Source organism: Bos javanicus, chromosome 26, assembly GCF_032452875.1.
Source record: "Bos javanicus breed banteng chromosome 26, ARS-OSU_banteng_1.0, whole genome shotgun sequence".
In the NCBI taxonomy this organism is placed as follows: Eukaryota; Metazoa; Chordata; class Mammalia; order Artiodactyla; family Bovidae; genus Bos; species Bos javanicus.
In genome coordinates, this window is record NC_083893.1 from 32657089 (window position 1) to 32676238 (window position 19150).

The window sequence follows — 19150 nt, forward strand, 5'->3', positions numbered from 1 at the left end:
ATTTGTGGGGTTCCTTCCCGTCTCCCCTCGTAGACCATAAGCACTCAGATGTGGTCTCAAAACATAACGAAGCACCAAAATATGTAGAAGTGAAGTGATGCCTGTTCCTCTACCTCCTAAAACTTTTGAAAATGATTGTTTTCATGTCATTCTAAAGGTGGAGCAGGGTGGAGTTGGGTTATAAAATGATTTTAAATTTACCTGACATGAGGCTCATGGAAAATAAAAAGAGCTTGAAGAGTTTCCAAGTAGAAAAAAAGCAAAAAGAAGCTATCAAATTATCATCTCAGTTTCCCAGAGGAAGTACAAAAAGTGAATTCAAAAGCCCTGTTGCTCTTTCCTGAGTCACACCCTTGGAGATGTAGGAGGTCCTTCTGGGCCAAGACTCTGTACACATGTAGCATTTTCTTGGGATCATGTGTGGTCTTCAGTCTCTGCCCCACTGAGGAATTGGGAACCCCTGATTCCAAACTTAAAAATGCTTTATCCATTTTAATGTAGGCTATCCCCTGCCTCCCCAGTCCCAACCTACTAGTTCTATGTTGTAGTTGCCCGCTTTATTCTGTCGCACCCAAAAGCATTTATGCCCCTTGAGGGCAAGGACTGAATCTTTCTGCTTTAGACTTCCTGTGCCTTACTAGTTCCTTAGACAGAATGGACACTGAAGAAGTATTTGAATGAATAAATGAGTGGGCAAACAAATGAATGAATGAACAAACAAATGATCAAAGAACAGATGAGCTACAACGTTTTGGTTTATAATGAACTTTGCCCATGTAACTCTTTGCATTTTAATAAAGATCTGGAAGTGTTAGTTGCTCAGTCATGTCTGACTCCTTATGACCCCATGGACTGTAGCCCACTAGGCTCCTCTGTCCATGGGATTTTCCAGGCAGGAGTACTGGAGTGGGTTGCCATTTCCCTTCTCCAAAAGACCTGGAAGGAAACACATTTAAGAGAAAACTTTCTAATGTCTGGAAGCATGCTTGTAGATATGAGGGTTAATCTAATTATTTTGAGTAAGTTTTTACTTCTCACCTCCTTTCAACAAAGTTTGATGATTCAACCTTAAGAAGTAATCAGTCTTAATCTCAGAAAACAATGTTCCAAAACAAATCAGTTGACTATAAGTTATAAATTAATCTTCCACTGATTTCAGTTACATAGGAAATGTAATACATGAAATGTTTTTGAGGTTTGTCTCTCCATTGGTTTCCAGAAATGAAAAGTTGGGACTTAGAGAAATATTTATCTTAGCATAGTACCTACCTTGAACTTTCCTATATGGTATTTGCTGATATAATTTCAGATTGAAGCATTAGCATTTAATTATGTATTTTGGAAGTTCAAGATTTCTGGTTTGGGGGTTGATGAATTCCTTTAACATTGGTTAGATCCAGATTGAGTAGAAGAAAAGGGACATAAGTACTTACATTAACAACATCTAATTTTCTTAAGCCCTTTAAAAATATACTTTTAAAATGTTTAAGATAAAAAAGATAAGTGTTGGTTTATTTGCATTGGTTTTGCTTATTTCCCACAATTGGTGAGGTTGTTTGTTTGTAAAAAAGAAAGTGCTGCAACCTCGATCACCCAGTCTCAATTTGGGACATTGCAAATGCTCTCTATACATTAAACACACGTTTGCAAGTATGGCGCCAATTTGTTATGGACAGTTCCTCCCTACACTGTTTACAATTTTTGGCAGGCTTATCCAAGAAAAGCACAGAGCTCAAAGCAGCGGGAAAGACTGTTGAGGGTGCGTTGTGTGCCCACCGGGCAGGCATGTCCCCTCACCCACAGCCCTGGAGTGAACGCCCATGATTGTGAAGTTGGGGAAACTTCTCCTTCAATAGCTCTTTTATTCCACACATGACACATCCCACTGAGGTTAATGATGGTCACTCAGAAAACAGAAGAGGCTAAAATTCTGTTTCTAATCATATTTGCTGCCTTCTGAAAAGTTTGATTGAAGTACAAAGTGTTACACAAGATTCGTTAAGGACCATGTTACTCCACCTAACATTGTACAAAGTGCTCTGTTCAGAAAGAGCCTCTTCTTTCTACTTGCCTCCAGTGAGTTTTGTTTATTGAGTATTTCATGTCTAGAGAAAAGTGTAAGTTCAGGTAAACGATTATGTGTATTCACGTGGGCACATTGAGAGAAATTCAGAAGTGTGATCTCAAGATCAATATCTCCATCAGGGCTGTTTATTTTCTTCTATTTTCTGTAAAATGGGGTATGTTCTTTGCTTATTTGGCTGAAGACTAGGGGCCTCCAATTAACTCCAATTAAATAGACTGAACAATCCCAGCTGGTTCTGAGTACTGCTCTCCATAGTCTTTTGCTCAAGCCCATGAGATTTAGGGATGTTTTATAAGTTTTGTAGTATAGACATTTTTCCCGAGCCTGATTTATTAGCATTTGAAGACTAACTTCAGTGAAATAGCTTCAGATATCAGTGTATACTCAGTATTGACAGAAAATAAATAGTTTGCACTATTGAAAATAAGACACCATAATAATAAAGAAGCATGAGATTGCTGAAAGGAATTTGCCCATCAGTATATTTGTTTCGGTCAAAAATAAAACTATTGGGACTTCCCTGACAGTCCACTGGTTAAAGAGTCTGAGCTTCCACTGCAGGAAGTACGGGTTCAATCCCTGGTCAGGGAACTAAGATTTTGCATGCCACACGGCACAGCCAAAAGATAAAAAATAACATGAAAATAAAACTATTAACCATAAACTGAGAAAGCCTCTGCACAACCTTCCTCCATTATGTGGTCAGATTCTGTTTCCTTAGTTTTCTTAATTTGGGCTGAGTCTCCAAGAAGGAAAAATAATCATCATTGCTTTGTCTGTATGCAATCTGGAATTTGTTTAAGCATAGGTCATAGCACCCAGAGACAGTGCTTTTTTCTGCTGAGGAACTGTCTTTTCTTGAGTTTGTACTGAACCGCATGAACAAATCATTAAGTGACACAAGTGAAGGGGAAGAGAAAAGTATTCAGAAATTCTCTGACCTCTGCTGCAAGGGTGGCTGGCAGAAGACACTGGCTTTAATTGTTTGTTTCTCTCTTGCCAGTTTTTGTTTCAGTAAAACATTCCGTGATCTTGAGGCAAAAGGTGATTGGGAAGGCCATATTTTGATTCTAATGGCTATATCTATTTTTCTTCATTCAGAATGATCAAAAATATTTTCACAGGCATAATCAAATAGCATTTACACACAGATCATTCCACAGTTTAGCAGAAAGAGTCATTTTAATTAATACTGCTTAGGAAATGTAAATCCAGACCTGCAGATCTTTTGCTTGTCTTTTGTTCTTAAAAAAAAAAAAAAGAAGAAGAAGAATATTTGATGATATATCCACTTTCAAAAGATATATGAATGAGTTTAAACTGGTTTGCTGGTTTAATTTGTTTATTGCTTTGTTTCCTAACAAAATAAAACAGCTACCTGAAATGTTTTGTATCTGTATTAGTATATGTACATAGTTTTAAACTTTTTCTTTGCCCTGCCAGCATTGATAGCAAACTCTGATTTTTGTCTACTTTGATTCTTTTTAAAATTACATTCAGGGTTGTGTATTCCCATTTTAACACGAGATGATTCATTTGCTTTAGAAAGGAAACTTCCAGCAGCATTGTAGATACATAAGCTGATATATGTAGCAAATAATGTCAGAGAAACTTGAAAGCTGGTCTCTATCACATTACTGTCAGTATCTGAGTCCCTGTCCTCTAGAGCAGTGTTCTAGATATTTAAAAGTTGAAAAAAAAAAAAAAACCAGAATCCTAGTAAAGACACAGATGTAGAGAACAAATGTATGGAACCCAGGGCAAAAGGCGAGGAGGAATTGGGACACTGGAATTGACACTTGTACGCTACTAATACTGTGTATAAAGTAGATAACTAATGAGAACCTACTGTAGAGAACGGGGAACTCTACCCCATGCTCTGTGGTGGCCTAAACGGGAAGGAAATCCAAAGAAGGGTGATATATGCATGCGTAGAGCTGACTCACTTTGCTGTATGGTAGAAACTAATACAACATTGTAAAGTAACTGTAGTCCAATAAAAATTAATAATTAAAACAGAATCCTAGCTATAGCATGGTGCCCTAGATGGAGTAGTCACGCCAAGTCAGTGACCAGGTGGTTTATCAAGCCTCGGGATTAGTCTGATATGCCGGTGACTCTTCCAACACTGAACACTGTCTCAGCACACCAGGCATGTCTTCTAGTCTGCTTGTTGCCTTCCTACACAAGGAGCGTTACGCCAGTTTTTGCTTACTGTAGCAGAACACCACTAAGTTTATTGAAAACTACAGATGTAAATTCTTTGTAATGAAACCAAGACGGGGAAAAATAAGTCTAACTTTAGTTTTTTTTCCCCCCCTAAGTTTAATCATTTATTGTGTTCGGTTAGAACAACACAGAACTATTGCTTAGCAACACTGGATTAGGCAGAAAATAATTTAAGCTCCCAAATGAGAAACATTTGTAATCGAATATGCTCTAACACTTGCTTTACCACATGGCTTAACACCCTTTTGCTCACACATGGTTAAACACATGTTTGAACTGGTGTTTTAACACCCGTCTCACACATCTTTACGCCCTTTGTTCACATATGCTTAAACACATGCTCTGACACTCTCTGTGCTCTCACTGTTGAACACAGGCAGAGTATTGTCTTGGATCGCCTTTTCTAAAGTTTCATTGGTTCGGAGCGTTCAGCCAAAGACGCGTGTCCAGTAAAGTCACAGCTCTTTCTATAAGATGACGTCCGCTGCTGTGTGCCTTCAGTCTGTCTGGAGCTGAGAATCCTCCCGGAGGTCACCGTGGCTACGGCCCTTCATATCTACCACACCCCCAAGTGATGGCCTTTTCGAGTATTTCAGCCCAAGTGTGTGACCTGTCACAAAAGTATTGGTTTTCACCCTGGCCTGTCTACTTGTATTTTTCCCAAACTACTACACTCTAAAGTATTATTCAGAGACAAATGTGGAATTGAGCTGGGTTTTTTTTCTCTCTCTCTCTTACATCTTACTTGGCAACTTCAGCAAAGCTGAAAATACATGTACAGAAGTGTGGTATTTGTGTTACAGAAATCTGAATATAATTGGGAAAAGTGTGGCCTCGCCTTGCTCACCTGAGTCTGATTTCCGGGGTCCCCTCTTTTTGTTTCTGTGGCGTCTGCCATCCTCTCAGGCAAGGTGACTGCTTCCTCTTCACTTTGACCTGCTAGATGGTGCCATTGGTGGATTCACAAAAGGTTGGCTCTTCTCCTAAGGGAATAGGATTCTATGCGTGACAGTGGTTTAGAGTGTGGGTTTCTGAGCCAGACTGCTAGAGTTCAAATCAGCGCGTTTCCACATCTGAAAAATGGGAATAACAATACCTACTTTACTGAGCTGTTGTAAGGATTAAATGATACAGTGTTTATAAATCACTCAGTGTCCAGCATGTAAGAAGTGCCCCCAAATTACTATTTAATTACTCTTAATTCAAGTAAAATAAGTGACAATAACCTAAGTCTAAACAGTGCTCTGAGCTTCGCTGGTGGCTCAGTGGTAAAGAATCCACCTGCCAACGCAGGAGAGGCAGGTTCAATCCCAGGGTCGGGAAGATCCCCTTGAGAAGAAGGAAATGACAAGCCACCGCAGTATTCTTGCCTGGAAATTCCATGGACAGAGGAGCTTGGTGGACTGTAGTCAATGGGGTTGCAAAAAGTCCGACACAGCTTAGCAACTAAACAATAACCGCAACAACAAGCCCTGCCTGCAGGTTATAAACTCTGTTTTACCCATATCTTTCCACATCGCCATTGAGACGGATGTAAGCATATCCCCGTTCCACAGAGACGCAAACCAAGAACAAATACCTTAAGAACTCTGCCAGAAGTTGCATAGCCAGCAAGTGGTAAGCTTGGCTGTTGACTGCCAGTCCCTTATCTAAAAACAGCGTTTTCCCTACAATGTTACAAAACCAAATCCCGTTAGATGTACACAGAATTACCAGAAATATCTCTCCCCATCCCAGAGCTTACGGAGGAGGAAAGATATTGACGAATGAAAAGTAACTTCCATTTGCTGAGAAATAGTTATGAGTCAGCCTGTACTAGGCACTTTTTAGTAAATTGTGTCTCTTCATCTTTAGAGCAACCAATATGACAGCTGAGGAAACTAAGGTCTAAGAAGTATAATGAACATACCCAGAGTCAGAAACTAATAAGTAACAGAACTAGAATTTGAACACAAGCCTAATTCCAAATAAAACCAATACTTTTTAGTCATTACTCATATTGGCTTTCAACCAACAACAATAAATGAGTTCACAGACAAATAACAGCTATAGTATAAGTCAATTTTGAATGAAGTATGTTCTTCCCTAATAATTCCTAATTATGCTGATTATGTGGGATTGTTTCTTTTTTTTAACATTATAGAATGGATAAACATAGCAAGAAATAAAAGTTATGGCTGCTGTATGAAAGCATCTGTAAATTAAATCCACATTTAGTCTGTACCCCCCACTTTGATGAAATGCAGGCCTGTCTAATCTTCATGGAACTGTTCCTTTATAGGTGCGTGCTAACTCGCTTTCAGTTCAGTTCAGTCGCTCAGTCATGTCCAACTCTTTGCGACCCCGTGAATCACAGCACGCCAGGCCTCCCTGTCCATCACCAACTCCTGGAGTTCACGCAAACTCATGTCTGTCAAGTCGGTGATGCCATCCAGCCATCTCATCCTCTGTCATCCCCTTCTCCTCCTGCCCCCGATCCCTCCCAGCAACAGAGTCTTTTCCAATGAGTCAACTCTTCACAAGAGGTGGCCAAAGTATTGGAGTTTCAGCCTTAGCATCAGTCCTTCCAGTGAACACCCAGGACTGATCTCCTTTAGAATGGACTGGTTGAATCTCCTTGCAGTCCAAGGGACTCTCAAGAGTCTTCTCCAACACCACAGTTCAAAAGCATCAATTCTTCAGTGCTCAGCTTTCTTCACAGTCCAACTCTCACATCCATACATGACCACTGGAAAAACCATAGCCTTGACTAGACAGACCTTTGTTGGCAAAGTAATGTCTCTGCTTTTGAATATGCTATCTAGGTTGGTCATAACTTTCCTTCCAAGGAGTAAGTGTCCTTTAATTTCATGGCTGCAGTCACCATCTGCAGTGATTTTGGAGCCCCCAAAAATAAAATCTTCCACAGTTTCCCCATCTATTTCCCATGAAGTGATGGGACCAGATGCCATGATCTTAGTTTTCTGAATGTTCAGCTTTAAGCCAACTTTTTCACTCTCCTCTTTCACTTTCATCAAGATGCTTTTTAGTTCCTCTTCACTTTCCTGCTATAAGGGTGGTGTCATCTGCATATCTGAGGTTATTGATATTTCTCCCGGCAATCTTGATTCCAGCTTGTGCTTCTTCCAGACCAGCATTTCTCATGATGTACTCTGCATATAAGTTAAATAAGCAGGGTGACAATATACAGCCTTGACGTACTCCTTTTCTTACTTGGAACCAGTCTGTTATTCCACGTCCAGTTCTAACTGTTGCTTCCTGACCTGCATATAGGTTTCTCAAGAGCTTTAGTTGTGTCCAAGTCTTTGCGACTCTGTGGACTGTAGCCTGCCAGGCTCCTCTGTCCAAGGGATTCTCCAGGCAAGAACGCTGGAAAGGTTACATTTCCTTCTCCAGGGGATTTTCCTGACCTAGGGATTGAACCCACCTCTCTTTATGTCTTCTGCATTGGCAGGTGGGTTCTTTACCACTGGTGCAACCTAGGAAGCCCTTTTACAGGTAACTTGTGCTAACAGTTATCTGAACAAAAGAATCATTTAAATTCTATGGATTTTTTAAAATTCTATGGTCTAAAGGAATTTCATTGGATGGTAAATTATTTGAAAATAAACTCTACTTCATTGACTGGATTCTTGTTGTTGTTCAGTTGCTAAGTCATGTCCGACTCTTTCCAACCCCATGGACTGCAGCATGCCAGGCTTCCCTGTCCTTCACTATCTCCAGGGTTTGTGCAAATTCATGTCCATTGAGTCAGTGATGCTATCTAACCATCTTATCCTCTGACGCCCCCTTCTTTTGCCTTCAATCTTTCCAAGCATCAGGGTCTTTTCCAGTGAGTCAGCTCTTCACATCAGGGGGCCAGAGTACTAGAGCTTCAGCTTCAACGTCAGTCCTTCCAGTGACTGGATCCTAGAAGGTCAGTGTTTAGGCAAAAAGAATGTCAGTGTTGGCATAAAGAATGCCAACCTTGAGTTTGGTGAATTGGAAGGGCAGTTTTCATAGTCACATGTTAATAAACTCAAGGTATCACTTTAAAGATAACTTAAAGGTGACTGCAATCCTTGAGCTAACTTTCCATGTTAAACTAGTTTGGACCCAGATGCAGAGACTAACGATCAGATCATTTAAACACAGAATAAGACCAGCCACGAATAGTAACACTTGGATGCCTGACTCATAGATGTGAGCAAGAATTAGTAATTACTTTGAATGGCTGAAAGATCCCAGAGGAAAATTTGGGAAACTCTTCATTCCCTTTTGCCCTGTACACAGAATTCTTAGTACAAATACCTGGCAACATCAAAATACAGGTGCAGATTTGGAATATCTAAAGCCTCACTTTGGTTTCTTTGTTTTTCAACTGAATCTCATTCTATTGAGGTTCAAGATCAAATACTTGCATTTTAATGTAACAGTTGCCAAATTTCCAAACCTCTAAGCACAAAATCCTCAACCCTCCTTTTTTGCTTGCCTGGAAATCTAGGTAGCACTGAGCCAAGAGTAGGAGTTATGAAGTGAGATTACACTTGATTAGGAACAAAAAAAGTCCCATGTCCAGAAATGCAGATGTGCACAGCAGTCCTAGGGGAATGTTGGTATTTGATCTCCTTGTCTTAAAGGTTCATGTTCCCAAGGTTAAGAGATGCAGAGAGCCAACTTTTATTTGTAACTAATGCTGAAATTACTCTGGAGATTCTAGAAGTATTACATTACAAATCACTCAGCTTTGGAAATCCTACAACTCGTGAGTTACAAATATCATTGTGTGAGAGAAAGGGGCAATAAGTGAAGGACAGCATTCATAAGCTTAATTTATACCATAGCAGTATGATCATGAATATGCTGTATGAGAGTTTTCTTCTCAGTGAGAAAAAGAAAAGAGAGCCTAGGAAGTCCATGAGTCAAGACCCAGCTAAAAAAACCAGGAAGTAAAGGCCTCCTTGTCTAGGGGAATCTGAGTGGGGGAGGGGGAGCCACAGTCAACGGGCTGCAATATCCTCCTTTTTCTAATATCTAACTTCATGACCTGGATCAGGTTGCTTATTTATTGAGTAAGGCTTCCATTTGCGTAAAAGGTAAAGTGTAGGTATTTACAAAATAATATGTTTTAACAAGCTTGGCACCAATGGCCATCTGTGAAAGAGATACCATATAACAGTTCGCCTCAAGAGGGGAACTTCAGTGGAACCAAATTCAGTATTAAAATCAAGAATAGAGACATTTATATATCACACAGTTGCCTGGGTGTTTGGTTTTTTTTTTAACCTTAATAAACCGTTTTCCTGTAATAGGCACTTGGCATTATCTGGTGTTAACTAATTGGACTTCCTTTTTGGCTTGACCTTTCTTATTTTAAACTAGATGGTGATCTAGTTCTTTGTATTTTCAATGACTTTAAGCCCAGTGACAAAGAAAAGATAGATAAATCTGTATCTTGGTTACAGGAGTAAATTATTATAGGCAAAATTATACCTGTTTCACTTTTCACCAATGGAATCTACTACTGGATGTGTGTGTGTGTGTGTGTGTATGTTTCACTGTGAGGTTAATCTGCCCTTGCCATGAAACATTTTAATAATTAAATCCACTTAAATCATCACACTTTGAGAAACATTTTTAGAGTGATTCTAAGGCATGACCTTAAAAAGAGAGCTAGAATTTGGAATATAGTGCATAATTTATATAATTTTTGGCTTACCCGGTGGCACTAGTGGTAAAGAATCCACCTGCCAGTACAGGAGACACAAGAGACATGGGTTCAGTCCCTAAGTCAGGGAGATCCCCTGGAGGAGAGCGTGGCAACCCACTCCAGTATTCTCACCTGGACAATACCATGGACAGAGAATCCTGGCAGGCTACAGTCTATGGGGTCACAAAGTGTCAGACATGACTGAGCAACTGAGCACATACATACACATATATAACTGATGTACAACAAGTAAATGTATGATAGATTTTAAGTGAACAGAATATACATAATATTTCAGAAATGAAACACCCCACACATATCACCTACCTTACACTAATAAATGCAAATTCAGGTTGTACCATCTGAACAGCTACTACTTCACTCATCCTCACTAATGATATTTTTCAGATCTTGGATTTTGATAGATGTACTGTGGAATGTAGAAATAATCATCATTTAGGTAACTGAAAAGGAGCTTGCCAAAACTGATATAATGAATGTTATTTAAGATGTTCTGTCAAAATCCTTTCCAATTAGTGTTGAGGTCTTGAAGGGCCAGACTTGGCTTTTTATTAATATGTTCAGTTTATTAATGTATTTTTGATATATGCATAGCGTGACTATCTAAAACATCTCATGATATTGCATAATTATGGTGCTTTTAATTTGTTGTACCCAAGTTTATTCTCCAGTCTCATTTAAAATTCAAAATTACTTCATAGTTTCATAACTAATAACTCATTAGGAAGCTGTGCCAGGTACTTAAGGTTACCTCTAAGGCAATGCATATTTAACAATAAACTAGAGAAGTTCTTGACTACTTGACTGTCATTGACCAGTTTAAATATTTAAAGTTATCATCTGACCCTTTGTCTAACCACTTTTAGAAAATGAAACAGTTTGTGTATAAAACATAGAAAAGGGAAGTCCTTTCACAGTCTTTTCTAAAATGAAGAAAACTAGCTATCAGTAATCAAAAACTTAGATAACACTTACATATGTGTATGTGTGTGTATATATATATACATATATGTATATGTATATGATACCATGCTGACCATGTATTATTTTTAGATTAAAGGACCCATTTTTTCTTTTTCCTTTTTCTTGTTATTTTTTGATAAGACGTAGACATTTAAGCATGTCCTTCTACTGTGATCGGATTCAGATTTGTTGTCAGTCACCTTAATAATTTTGCATTCCTATCTGTCTCTCTGTTATATCTTAAAAAAGACAGCATTTGACTTGTCTCTGTTCCCCTCCAAATGATGAGAAATTGAGCATAGTTAAAAATGATAACGGTTCAACTCCTTGCTTATTGAGGTGTGTCCTGTCTACATTATTTAGACCTTGTCTCGAAATCTAATAGGTAGCTGAATGATAATTAAAAATAATCCAGCATAATGCTTTGCTTATAGTGGTGTGATTTAACTAATGTTTATTCAGTATCTGTGTGATAAAAATAGTTCTAGGTTCAGTAGGGATGCAAATCTGGGTGATGTGGAAGATACTTCATATAAGTCAATGAGGTAATCAAGGTCTCTTTTCTGATGCTGTCTTGTTTAGCATTCTTAGATTCAGGAGGACAGCCCTTCTATCTAATTTAAATGAAAAGAGATTTGTTACAGTGTGTATAGAGTCCTTGCGGAAAATGGTAAAATTCTTTTAAATGCTTCAGGCCAGCAGAAGAGACCAATCAGACTCTCCTGGGACTGCTCACTGCTGCAGTCTTACACCGAGTGGCACCCAGGCTATAGGAACCTGATTCCATAGTCCCTTCCAGAACTTTCCCAGAAGACCCAAATGCAACCCCCTTCCCTACACACACACACTCTTAGAGAAGTGCCTGTTAGCTCCCATCCAAGTTCCTCGTTGTTCCCATCCCATTGCCAAGTCTTGCACAGGCATCTGCCTTGCAGAACCTAGGCAATGTCTGAAAACTGGTTGCAAGAGAATCTCGAAAATGTAGTTCTTAGGTTTCTAGCCTTCACAGTCAAAGAAAGCGGTTAGAAGGGATCCGAAAGTGTATGGAATGAGCCAGATGTAGTTCTTAGGTTTCTAGCCTTCACAGTCATAGAAAGCTGTTAGAAGGGATCTGAAAGTGTATGGAATGAACCAGTGCTCAGTACCCCTCAGGCATGTTCTGAAATAGTGATTCTCCAGCTGTGTTCCAAGGAATCCTAAATTTTTGCTTATGTACCTGAAGGTTGCCAAGGAGGAAGAGAAGACTAGATAGGCAGGACTCCTATCTAGAGCAGCTCCAGAGTAATCTGGTCATCTGTTGGGGACTTCTATAGTCCTTTGAAAAAAGTTTTTTCTGAAAAAATAAGGTTTTCCCCCCGCCCAAGTTTTGAAACTGCTGCTGCCCCCAAATACAGGCAGACCTCAGAGATAATGTAGGTTTGATTCTAGACCACCACAATAAAGAGACTCACGTGAATTTTTTGGTTTCCCAGTGCATATAAAAATTATGTTTACACTATTCTGTAGTCTCTTCAGTGTGCATTAGCATCATGTCTTTAAAAAAATGTACACACATAATTTAAAAATGCTTTATTGCTTAAACTTGCTAACCATCATCTGAGCCTTCAGCAAGTCATAATGGTAACCGCAAAGATCACTAATCACAGTTCTCCTTAACAAATATAAAAATAATGAAAAAGCTTGAAATATCACAGGAATTGCCAAAATGGGACACAGACATGAATGAAGTGAGTAAATGCTGTTGGAAAATGGTACCAATAGACTTTTTTGCCACAAATCTTCAAATTGTAAAAAAAAGACAGTATTGGTGAAGCCCCCAGATGAGGTCTACCTGTATGCCTCAGTCTTCTGTCTACTGCTTTTCCTGTTAGGCAGGGCATCACAAATATAGTCTAGCATTTCTTTCCATCACAGTTCCATTTAACAGACCACCCGCACTTTCTTAGACAGTGAAAGTGAAATTGAAAGCCTCTCCGTTGTGTCCGACTCTTTGTGACCCCATGGTCTATACAGTCCATGGAATGCTCCAGTCCAGAATACTGGAGTGGGTAGCCTTTCCCTTCTCCAGGGGATCTTCCCAACCCAGGGATCAAACCCAGGTCTCCCTCATTGCAGGCAGATTCTTTACCAGCTAAGCCACCAGGGAAGCCCTTCTTAGACAATATTTGAAAATAATTACAAATTACACTCTTTTCTCCCGTGTCTCATTAGGAGAAGGGCTGCTCACAGGCCCATTCATATTAGGGTTTTTAATGTGAATTCACCACCGCCTGAGAACATCTCAGAACATCTCAGCGGTGGAGGGCTATTCAGTCCGCATAGCCGTAGGGATGAAGAGACTGGACACTTTTAATTACTCCTCGGCTACTTTGTCTCATTGACTTCAAAAACAAAATTAGCAGTAATAGGAGACAGTGGTTCCATGGGTTAAATTAATCAATGTGTGCTAATTAAAGAACCGTTGAGCCTCTGCCATTCCTGCCTGTTTTAGCTGGTAGAGAGCTCTTAGTCAGTCTTCCCAACTCTGGTCTCTGTACTTTGAATATTTTGTCATTCGAATTGAAGGGAGACAATCTCTGGCTTAAATGGAAGAGAGACAGAGCTATTCACATATATTGGCCTTCATGAAGGGATTTTTTAAATCATCTTTTTCTTTTTTTTAACAGTACATTCCTGTTGGTTATCTCTTTTAAATATAGCAGTATGTGCATGTCAGACCCAAACTTGGAAGCGTTTCTCTCTCCTCTTTCCCTCCAGGACATCACCCCAACCCCATACTGCTGATACATTCGGCTTTTTTCCCTCTAAACTATAACTGTTTGCTTTACAACTGATAAGCCCTAAAGAAACCTGGACTTTTGATACCAAGCCACTGCTTCTCCATCTTTCATGGGTTTTCAGAATAGCCTAACTTCACCTCTGCTTTCATGCAGCATTCATACCCAAACCCTCTCTGCTGTCCCAGAAGCATAAGCTGCCTGCTGCTGCTGCTGCTAAGTCACTTCAGTCGTGTCCGACTCTGTGCGACCCCACAGACTCCCCCGTCCCTGGGATTCTCCAGGCAAGAACACTGGAGTGGGTTGCCATTTCCTTCTCCAACAGACCAGCCGCCTAGCATTTCTTTAAAGCGTCAGAAATTTTTATTCCTGTACACAAGGTGCTGTTTGCTCTGTTGTTCTCACTTGCTTAAAATAGACTTCAGAAGATTTTGGTTTTGTTCTTTCCTATATTTTCTTATATTTAAAAAATGGTGAGTTTATTGAAGTATTTGTAATACAAAAACAGAGAAGAACCTACATATTTTTAAAATATTAATTTTAAAATATTTAAAATATTAATTTCATATTTATTGTTGCATGTCCTGACACTTCCAAAAGGTATAAAGGACATATAAAATAAAACTCATTGTCTACTGTACCATTGCTAACATTCGAGAATGGATTCTCCCTGCCTTTTTTGTGTATATTTTTGGTAGTATTGTTTAGTCACTCAGTTGTGTCCAACTCTTTGCAACCCAGTGGACAATAGCCCACCAGGCTCCTCTGTCCATGGGATTTTCCCAGGCAGGAATACTGGAGTGGGTTGCCATTTCCTTCTCCAGGGGATCTTCCCAACCCAGGGATTGAACCCACGTATCTTGCATTAGCAGGCAGGTTCTTTACACTGAGCCACCTGGGAAGCCCATACATATTTTGCCTACAAACAATTGAATATATTATTGGCATTTTAAGTTTCTGAAACCCATCTGTGGTTTACTGTTACTCCAAATAAAAAATGTTGTCGTCCTCATTTGGTAGATGCTGTATTTTAACATAAAGAATATAAAATCTGCCAGAATTACTTGTCTCAGATTTAGCTTATAAACGTGTGTTTGGTTCACATTTTTGCCTTTTCATTTTTTCTACTGTCGGCTGTAAAACATCAGGTCAGAATTAGCTGCTGTAGTACTGGCTGCACTTTATTAAGTGTATGAAGGAATTTTTCTACTCTGTTCCCAGCACAGTTTATTTAGGTAAAAGGTTAGTAACATTCTTTGCCCCAAAGAAAGTTTTTTTTTTCTTTCTTGCCCATGAAGACAGTTCTTCAAGAGGTTAAACATGAAGAACCATTCTCTCTCATATAAACAGATCTATCCTTCCACTGTTTTAAGCTGGGTTTATAAGATACATAATCTCACATACAAATTAAAATAGTTCTATAGTGTGCATGTAGGGTATGTGTCTTACTTTGGGTTTGCCAACATACAAAAGAATCTAGAAACATTTGTATTTTTTGAAAGACTGGGCCTCTGCCATACTCTGATATGCAAAATCCATAGTTTATGCTTGGATGTATTTAAATAAGTCGAGTAACAGGTCTAGGTAAACAGGTTACATTGATTACGAGAGTGAATGTGAGCTTGAGAATACTTGTGTTAATGCCTCATTTTTTTTCAAGTAAGACCCTGTGCATTCCTTACAGAGAGGACTATTTTCCTGAAAGTGATAAAAATGCAAACACTCATCTCTAATGTTTTATGTCATGTCAACTACCTCTTTGATAGGATTCTTTGTTTTGGTTATTTTCCTTACCAGTGATAAGATAAGATCTAAAGGATGTATTCTGCATACTGATCGAAGCATTCCACAGTACTTTTGCCAGAAAAGTCCCTGAATATTCCAAGTAAGAATTAAAGAAAAATTTTGCATGACATAATATTTCCACTATTCAGTGGCCTAGTTTTTGATGGTCGAATGCACTAATAAGTGCTATTCATCATATTTATACAAAAATTATGTTGTGTGTGTGTATGTGTGTATATATATATGTATGTATTCATTTTGTAGCCTTTCCCAGTTAGCAGTTTAATGTTTCTTACACAGTTTCTCTCATGGAAATGCAAAGAGCAATTCTGAGTTTGTGGGTAGAAATCCAGAGCTAGCAAGTGTGTGCTGTCCCCATGGGTGTCCCTGGTGGCTCAGATGGTAAAAAAAAAAAAAATCTGCTGGCAATGCAGGAGACCCGGCTTCAATCCCTGGGTCAGGAAGATCCCCTGGAGGAGGGAATGAATACCCACTCCAGTATTCTTGCCTGGAGAATCCCATGGACAGAGGAGCCTGGCAGGCTATAGTCCATGGGGTCACAAAAAGTCAGACACAACTAAACGATAACACAACTTTCACTTTCGTGGTTTCTAAACCATGGGCTTGTTGGCCCTCAAATTTCTCTAGTAAGTTTTATTTGAAATTAACCTTGGAGGAGGGGAGCAGACAGGTAGATGAGAGGATCCCCATCATTCCTGATCAGACCGTATACATCTCATATATGACTTTTGAAAACACTGGACACAGATACCTACACGTAGAAAGTGCTCTGTAACTATAGGCCCATGAGAATTTTTAACCCCTGACCTCAAGCTGCCAATTCTCCCGCAGTTAACGTCCTTAAGTTTTATTTATTTAGTGATATTGTGAAGTAAGTTTGGAAATCGCTGGTGGCTTATATAAAAGCATGGACTGACCTATCTTAGTTATGTCATTAAGCAATACCTGAAGAGAGAAGTCAGTTCCAAGTTGAGGTTCACTCAGCTCATGCCGTTGCCTGTTGGTTATTTTTTCCAGATCAGCAAGGCTCTTACCTTGAAGAGTCTTGAGCCCTCCACCTGAGCTCTGTTTCCAGAACTTTCCTCAGCTTTGTTAGTCTGTCCCTTGTTGTTCTTCTCTGTGTATGAAAACGGTGACCTTGGTTTTGGAATAATATTACACTGTAAATCAAATTCTGCCTCAAAAGAACTCTTCCACAATTTTCTGCATTCCTGAACAGGTTACCAAATGTCACAATTCAGTAAGGCCAATTATTAGATTTTCATTTAATGGGCAGTTTTAATGTTCTCAGAGAATCTGAATAGTAATAGCGTTTTAAACTACTGCATTCCATTTAAAGACTCACAACGAGTTCTTCTCTCTTTGAGTGTACCTTGTTATATTTTTGGGTATCATTTAAATTCAGGCTCCCAATCTGTAGGAAAAATCAATGAGTTAATGAATAACCTCATTTTTAAAACTTTTCAAATATTTTATCCTAATTATAAGGCATATCTAGTGACATTAATTTGATGAAATCCCAAATCATCAGATTGTGCAGAATAGCCCTTACCAAGGAGTAATTTAGGGCATTTTCAGTTTAACAAATGTACTGGTTTTTAGGACCAGATCATGGCTTTGCTTACTGTGAGAAAAACTTCCTACTGTTAAGGTTTGAGGTCCATGTCAGTATAGGTCAAACTTTGTGCTTTTTTTAATCTCATAGTTATGTTTGTTTACCATGTTTTATTTAACCTGTTAAATGGGAAGCTTTCCTGCTATAAATAATAATCACCCCTGATGTATAGAGCAAATTCTTCTTGGTAAATCGCTCCCACGTGCACTGTCCACCAGTTTGGTGAGCTTCAGGGTTACTGTCGGGCCCTACAGTGAGTAAACGGCCAAGCCAAGTCCAAGACCAGTGACCATCCACGCACAACTGGTGTGCTTCGTGTAAACCACATCATATCCTGTGGGGAATAAGCCAGCAAAGTGATGGCTGTTTAAGTCAGTTATTCTCTGCCGTGTTGTTCGCGGCTCATAGGCTGTCCTCTGGGACAGCAACAGAAAATGCATTCTCTGTAGAGATCGAGCCTACAGTTTGTGAGAAACCCACACAGTAGGCGTCATCTCAGTCCTTCCTACTATCCAGACGCCTATGTGGTTCTCTGTTTTAATCCCTGTCCCTCTTTATCCTCATCAATTCTGTGTCCATTCTCCAGCTGAAGATATTTCTGATATTTACTCTCATGGAAGTAGAAATCACTTATAAGCCTCAGTTGATCAATCCTCCCAGCTGCCTGGTAAGATAAGTCTAGAGTAGGTAACACAAGCCCCTCACTACTCCTTCAACATTTGAATGAGTCACCGAATTAGTAACCAAACCTAAATCTCCTAGTTAGGCTGCTTCTCTGTTCTTGACCTACCACCAGCCAGAAAGTGGTGGGTATTATGTTATAGTCAGCTGGTCAGTGAGTAACTTAAATGTATTCTTGCATATTTCCTTTGATGGGACCAATACAGAAGCAACATGTATCTTTGGTAAAAGCTCACAGACTGTGGAGTTACGAAAATCAAAGTCTTTCTGGAAATGTTCATCTTCTTAATAATTCATCTGCTAGACCCACAAAAGGACTCAATATCTGTGGACTAAATTATATAAATGCAGCCAAAGGTAATAATCCAAAGGGGAAGAAAGGAAAAAGAATAAATGGGGGGAGAGGAGAAACTGAGTAGAGAGGCACTTCCCCTCCTAAAGAAGCTGTGCTTCGTGCAACACTTGGCCTATAAAGAAAGTCTGGCATCAGGACAGACTTGCCCCACCCCAGGTTTCCACTCATATTTCACTTCCACCCCTCTACCGCCCCAAACATGAACCAATTTGCTTCTGCTGCTGACGGAGGCTGGTGTTGGGTCAGGGCATCACGACTGCATAGCATCTCATTGTGCTGCCTGCAGATTTAATGGATTCAGACCATCAGGATGTGCTCTCCTGTTCTGGTTTTTAAATTTGGAGTGACAGATGTTGAGCACCTGTAAACTTTAGTGGAGCAAAAGGTGCACCTAAGGTGAAGAGGCCTCTACAACCAGACCCAGATTGCGAGGTACACCCTCTAGTCAACTCAGGAGTTCCATTGAACGCCTATCTCCTGTTCCTGATATAGGACCCATGTCCTACCTCCAGGAGCCTCTTTCCATGTTTCCCTGTCTACCTGACCTCACCTGGAACGGCCCCCACTGCGCATCCCATTCTTAACCTCTGGGTTTGGAGGCTGGGCTCCTGGTCCACATGGATGGCCCCTTCCTCTCAAGCCCCTTTCTCTCTCTCACCACTGTGCGGCACTGGCCAGCCCAGTAGAAAATTAGTACTCACTCGCTACTTAAGCCTCTTAGGAATCCAGAAACCAGGACTTTCCTCCTCAGCCTCAGAACTGGAGAACCTTGTGTATGATTTCTTCGTCATTATTGTCATGATTGCTGTTGTCATCATAATTGCCATTTTTTTGAAGAGCACCGAAATGCTAAGTGCTGTATAATCACTATCTCATTTCATTTCACCCTCAGAGCAAACCTGTAAGGGAGGCATTATTATTTTCTTTT

General features: G+C 39.7%; 1 protein-coding gene across 16 annotated transcripts in view; it reads left to right on the plus strand.

Moving 5' to 3' along the window:
- The window catches only part of VTI1A (vesicle transport through interaction with t-SNAREs 1A), a 381885-nt gene that overhangs the window by 245359 nt on the left and 117376 nt on the right, over positions 1-19150 (plus strand). For 2 of the 16 annotated variants that reach the window (XM_061403481.1, XM_061403485.1), the window contains one exon: positions 4692-19145. The exons of the other annotated variants lie outside the window; for them this stretch is intronic. Coding sequence is in view for 1 of the 2 variants with exons in the window: in XM_061403485.1 (XP_061259469.1) it covers positions 4692-4722 (31 nt within the window). In the remaining variant the exon portion in view is untranslated. Of the gene's footprint in view, positions 1-4691; positions 19146-19150 lie in introns of those variants that run through there. 16 annotated transcript variants of the gene reach the window in all.